General features: G+C 40.7%; 1 protein-coding gene across 1 annotated transcript in view; it reads right to left on the bottom strand.

Moving 5' to 3' along the window:
- Positions 1-5,252, bottom strand: part of MED9 (mediator complex subunit 9) — a 29,172-nt gene extending 23,920 nt beyond the window's left edge. The window contains exon 1 of the mRNA XM_044657572.1: positions 4,843-5,252. Coding sequence (XP_044513507.1) covers positions 4,843-5,252 — 410 coding nt within the window. The remainder of the gene's footprint in view (positions 1-4,842) is intronic.
- Between the last annotated feature and the right edge of the window lie 1,567 nt (positions 5,253-6,819).

Raw genomic sequence — 6,819 nt, 5'->3', positions numbered from 1 at the left:
TTTTGTACAAACAAAAACAATGTAGTCAAAATCAGAAGGGAAACAACAAATTGGGAAAAAATCTTTATAACGAAAAACTCTGACAGGGGTCTAATCACTCAAATATACAAGGAGTTAAAGCAATTGTATAAAACACCAAGCCATTCCCCAATTGATAAATGGGCAAGAGACATGAATAGGCAATTTTCAGGTAAAGAAATCAAAAGTATCAATAAGCACATGAGAAAGTGTTCCAAATCTCTAATAATTAGAGAAAAGCAAATCAAAACAACTCTGAGGTATCACCTCACACCTAGCAGATTGGCTAAAATGAAAGAAGGGGAGAGTAATGAATGTTGAAGGGGATGTGGCAAAATTGGGACATTAATGCATTGCTGGTGGAGCTGTGAACTGATCCAGCCATTCTGGCTGGCAATTTGGAATCATGCTCAAAGGGCTATAAAAGACTGCCTGCCCTTTGATCCAGCCATACCATTGCTGAGTTTGTACCCCAAAGAGATCCTAGATAAACAGACTTGTATGAAAATATTTATAGCTGTGCTTTTTGTGGTGGCAAAGAACTGGAAAATGAGGGTATGTCCTTCAATTGGGGAATGGCTGAACAAATTGTGGTATATGCGGGTGATGGAATACTATTGTGCTCAAAGGAATAATAAACTGGAGGAGTTCCAGGCGAACTGGAGAGACCTCTGGGAACAGATGCAGAGCGAAAGGAGCAGAGCCAGAAGAACATTGTACACAGAGACTGATATACTATGGTAATATTGAATGTAATGGACCTCTGTACCAGTAGCAATACAATGACCCAGGACAATTCTGAGGGATTTATGGTAAAGAACGCTACCCACATTCAGAGGAAGGACTGCAGGAGAGGAAACATATAAGAAAAACAACTGCTTGAACGCATGGGTCGGGGTAGACATGATTGAGAGTGTGGACTTGAAACTACCACACTAATGCAACTGCCAACAATTTGGAAATAGGTCTTGATCAAGGACACATGACAAAACTAGTGGAAATGTGCATCGGCCATGGCTGGGGGGACTGCAGGGGGCAAAGGGGAAAGGAGGAGCATGAATCATGTAACCATGTTAAAAATGAATATTAATAAATGTTTAAAAAAATTAAAAAAAAAATAGAAGTACAGCTTCAGAGTAGTACAATTTACAGATAAAGTAACTGAAATCAAGAGAATTTAAGTGATATTTGTAGTAAACAATGAAGCCATGATTTCACCTCGGGTCTTCTGACTCCAAAGCTAATGCTATTTCCATTTAATGGGTTCAATTTTTAAAATGAATATTGAAATAGGATTTCACTTCCCTTCTTTTGCTCCGTATTATATTCTCTCTAAAGAAAGCAAGGAAAAACTAATCATGAATTTTTTTCATTCATTCAACAAATATTTATTGAGAATATGCTATATGCAAAACACAATGTCCCGTAGGATACACAAAGTTGATTATTTTGTACAGGAGACAATAGAAGCATACTAGTAAATACCTGGAGCACATTTATGTAGTTAAAGCCCCTCATTTTACAAATGGACAATGAATCACAGAGAGGCTTAACAATTTGTCCAAAGCTATATAGCAAATTACTAAAATGGATCCTGGTTTCTCAAAGATCATGCACAATAAGTGTAAGCACAAGAAGGTTATACTATTCTTGAAAAGCTTTGGGTATAGTCCCAACAACAGACTGAGTTTGCTTCTTAAGAATCAGTCACTTGCACTAAACAATAACTAGTCCAACTACCAATAATATGGAATTAGGCCTTGATACATGTAAAACCCAGTGGAATTGTGTATCTGCTAAGGGGGGGTTAGGGAAGGCTTGGGGGAGAGGGAAACATGAAATATGTAACTAGGGGAAAATATTCAAAATAAAAATTTAATTTAATTTAAAAAAGAATCAGTCACTTGGTGATAAACTTTTTGAACATGGAAAAACATTTTTAAAAATGCAAAAAGGCTCTTGGTTCTATATGACCTTCCTTTTAGTTTTTTGTGTTTTTTGTTTGTTTGTTTTTTAAGCTCTTACCATCTCTCTTGTAGAGAATACTAAATATTGGTTCCAAGGCAGAAGAGTAGTAAGGACTAGGCAATGGAGGTTAAGTGACTTGCCCAGACACAAAGCTAGGAATTATCTGAGACCACATTTGAACCTAAGACCTCCAATCTGACTCTCAATCCACTGAGTCACCTATCTACCTCTTCCTTTTACAGTAATAGTAGTGTGTCAGAAAAGAGGCATAGAGAGCACAATTTTTAGATTGTCTATAAATTTTGATTTAGCTGTTAATACTCTAAATGCAAGATCCTTCTCCAGTGGACATGTAAAAAATTGCAATTATCACACATATTTCTGGAACAACTAAATTGTTTCAAATTTAAACTTCTCATTATAAATAACACCTGAAGAAATGAGAAATTACAATTAAAGGATGCTTGCCCCAAGTACTCCTTGAAGAGGCAAAAAAAAGGGATTGAAGGAATGGGTTTTATTAAGGGCCCAATGGCAAAAAGACACATTATTTCTTAATATATTTTGGCCATCTTGTATTGCAATGCTAATGATAGTATTTGCAAAAATGCTTCCATGGAAATAATTGCAGCTTATGTACCAACATTTGTCACAGAAGATGGAGTAAAAAAATTCCACAAAAACTTAACAAAATTCTCCAAATTAAAATTAATATCTTCAGGTGACAATCAGTGACCTCAATGCAAAGGTAGGAAAAAGGAAGGATGGCAATAGATTTATTGGAAAATATGTATTGAGAGAAAGATACAAGGGGGGCTAATCCTTATAAATCACATAAAAGTCTAGGGATAGTCATGAATGAATCATATTGTGAATCTGTGGTAAACAACCAAATTGTCATATGAGTATTGAACAACATCAAGAAAGCTATTGTGGAGGAGGCTATCATGTGAATGGGCCTTGAGGGATGAGTTTAATTTTGATAAGACTAAAATGGAATTGAGGGATATAACATAAGTAAGAGTGATAAATCTGCCAGCTTACTTATAGAAAAGGTCCCCTAAATCCAAATGGGTGTATTATAGAGCTGAAGTTGGGGAGTAACAGAACATGGGATAGAAAGAATGGAAAATCATAGAATTTTAGAACTAGAAGTAACCTTAGAGATTTTCTAGTTAAGAGAAAGTTAAGTCATTCTACTAGTTAATCACAGACCTAAGATTAGAACATGGGTCTTCTAGGCTCTCTATATTATATATGTCACGTAGGCTTTCCAGCCTATAGCCAAGTTACAGAGAAGGGGAGGCGGGGCTTAAGTTCTTAGTAAAAATAATAAAAACAATAACTATGAAAACCCGTACAAATACAAGATACTACATTATCTCATTTGAACCTTATGATTCTGATTACCAGAGAAGAAAACAAGGAGAGGTTGAGTGGTATGCTCCATGAGTGGGCCCAGAATCCATGTCTAGGAGTTGGGAAGGTGAGAGAAGGCTGATCAAAGAAATTTAAAAAAAAAAAAAATGAGCGGGTCAAGAATAGATAGGGAGAAGTCAGAACCCTAGAATGTCAGAACTGGAAGAGACCTTAGAAATTATCTGATCTAATCTAAAGACTGTGCAAAGAAGGAAACTGAGGCACTGAAAGGGAAAATCAACATAATGGACTAGAAAGTCTTAGATCTTTGGACTTCTGGTACCATGTTCTTTCCAATATACTCTAAACTGTCAGATTTGATAATGTATCCATGCTTAGCTCTAGTTGAGTTTGTGACATATAGTATATATCACAGTGTATAGAAGTTGGAATAAATGTTACAGTTTTTTAATGTTGAAATCATGTGTTTAATTTCTGTACTTGAATTTAAACACTTTGACACTAAATTTGTACTTTCTTTAACATGATTTGAAAAAAAAAAAGTTGGGCAACATGACTTCCTGGCCCCTTTCAGTTCTGTGATTCTGTTCTTCTCCCCAATAATTTAGTTAACATAAGGCACAAGATTCAGGAATTGTCATACTCAATTTCAATGTCTGAATTAAGTCTCTGAAAGGGTAGCAAAGATTGGTTGTCCCTCCATGACATCAAATTCAAAGGTTAAGAATCCCTTAGGTCTATGTTGGTCCACTGACAAGACACTGTGCCTTCCCTCTTAAATTATCTTCCATTGACATCTTCCACATCTGGTATTTATATTTTGGCATGCTATCTCTTCCATTAAAATGTGAGCCTTTCTTTTAATTTCCAGCTTAGAGTACAATGCCTCCTTTACATAATAAGAGGTTGATAACGGTTACTTTAGCACAGTATCTGGTTTCAACAATAAGCCCTTAATTGGCTTAGCATACAATAAGCGATTGACTTTTGCCTGTTGCCTAAGCACAGTACCAGGCTTACACAGTAAGCACCTAATAAATGCTTAACTATCAAAAGAAGGATCGCTGATGAAGAGCTGAAAAGATTCTCAAGGGGTCAGAGGATTACATATCTGTAACTTGTAAGAACCCTCAGAGATTATCTAAATCCAATCCCTTCACTTTACAGAGGATGTTCAGATATAGTAGGACAGAACGTCCAGTCCTAAGAGTTCATCCTAAACTTGGGTCCTTCGCTCGTTCCACCAGTGGACAGCTACCTGAGGCAGCAGCAATGCCACCATTGGTCCATCTCGTTTCTTTACCATGGCAACATGTACACGGCAAAGATTCACATCCTTGCGGTATTCCACAAACGCACCGATCTCCTAGGAGAATCCAAGGAGCACGTCACCCCAGGGCAGTTTTTTTCCTGGGAATTGGGGGGAAAGAGGTGGGGAGGGTGAGGAAGGAGGGGGAGGAGCGGAGGGCACTTTACCATTTGATGACGTCATGGACCAAAGGCAGGAACGAGTAGGTCTCCTCCTCCTTAAGGCCCGGAGGCGGAGGGGGCTGGAGGGGACCGGACGCCGGAGGCTGAGGCTGCGGCGGCTGCAGCTGGGCCTGCGGCTGCGACTGGGGAGCGGGCAGGGGCTTCTGCTCAGGCAACGGCGGCTCCTGCGGTTGCGGCAGCGTCTCTTCCGCCGGTCTCCCGGAGACCACCCCGACGGAAGCCATGGCCGCTGGGCCGGTGGACCCGGCGCTCGGTCGATTTTCGCCGGGGCCTAGGAGAGAGTCGCTTCTTTTACACGTCACTGGGTGCGCCGCCGCACCGGGGCGAGCTGGGTACGGGAGAGGCCGCGAACCGAGCCCGCCGCCCCGCCCCCTCCTGCGCCTTTTAGTGCGCATGTCACGAATATGAGGCGGAGCGAAGGTGGGGCGAGGCAGAGCAAAGAAGGGGTGGGACGGAGGTAGGCGGAATAATTGGCTGTTGCTAAGCAGCAGGGTAAACTTGTTAGGGGAACCCTTCACTTCTCACCAATCACTCAAAACATTTATTAAGCGCCTACTCTGTGCCAGTATTATGCTAAGTGCTGGAGATAGAAAAACAGTTCCTGCACTCCAGGAGCTTCCAGTCTAATGAAGGAGACAACATGCAAACAAATAAATACAAAGCAAGCTATAAATAGGATTATTTTAGCAGAAAGGAGAGCACTGCAATTAAAAGGGATTGATGTAGACTTCCTATAGATGGTAAAATTTTAGTTGGGATTCAAAGGAAGCCAGAGAGGTCAGTAATTGTAGCTAAGGAGAAAGAACATTCCAGGCATGGGGGACGACCAGAGAAGATGTTGGAATAATCAGGAAGCCAGATACTTTGGATCAGAGTATATGTTGGGGAGTGAAAATAAAGAAGACTAGAAAGGTTGGAGGGAGCTAGGTAATGAAGGGCTTTGAATGCCAAGTATTTGCACGTGGAGGAAAAAGGAAATCACTGGACTTTATTGATTAGCAGGTAACATGTTCAGACCTGTGAATTTTAGAAAAATCACTTTCATGGTTTGAATGGAGAATTGATCTGAGTGGTGTTATAAAAGAAGGGGGGTAGTCTGGATACTGCCACTATTAGGCTGGTTATTAGTAGTAGTAACCTGAGATAATAATCTGAGGGAGCTTTGGTTTGGTTCCCCTGATGGCTGGTGCAGGGACACTAACTGCTCTTCTTTATAACTATGCCCAGGCAGGATCCCTAAAGGTCAATGGATGAGTAACCCTTTCAGGTCCCACCTGGGGTTGATTATTAGTATTGGGTTCTATAAGCCTTGGATAACATTCATCTGACTGAGTTGCTCCCTCCCCAGAGTGGTGATAGAATATCTATGTTGTTTAACAAGGGAAAGGAATGATCAGGAACAGGTTCGGGAATGTGTGACCCTATCACTAAAGCTATGACAATAATCTCTCAGGACTGTAGGCTGTTCAGTAATGCTGGGCTTGTTCTTCACCTCCTCTGGCTCAGCCTGGCCACAGCCAAACCAGAGTAAGCAAACTGTTTGGATGACACAAACGTTGATGATTTCTCTCAGCTTCTTACTGCTCGTTGTTTGCTACAGCCTTCAGGAAATTCTACCCTTTACCATCCTCTTCTTCTTCTCCTATCCACTTCCTGATCCCCCCAGGCTCCTGGATACCTAAATATCTAGAGATGGTTTAGGTGCCTAAATATCCAGGAATTCAGAGAGAATCAGAGGATCCACAAGTCAATCAATGTTCAAGATCAAATGTCCAAGGCAAGAGTTTAGGCAAGGCTCAGCCAAAGCAAAACCAACAGGTCCCTAAAAGACAAAGCGGTCCAAGGGTCCCTGTCAAGGGCTCCCAGGGTATTTATATCCTTTCTGGCCAACTGCCTTTCCTCCTGTCCTCATGGAATCTGGGAACATTCCGATGTCCAACTGTCTTCACCTGTCAATCAAGG

This window comes from Gracilinanus agilis, chromosome 1 (genome assembly GCF_016433145.1).
Source record: "Gracilinanus agilis isolate LMUSP501 chromosome 1, AgileGrace, whole genome shotgun sequence".
Lineage (NCBI taxonomy): Eukaryota > Metazoa > Chordata > Mammalia > Didelphimorphia > Didelphidae > Gracilinanus > Gracilinanus agilis.
This window is presented reverse-complemented; position numbering and strand designations above follow the sequence as displayed.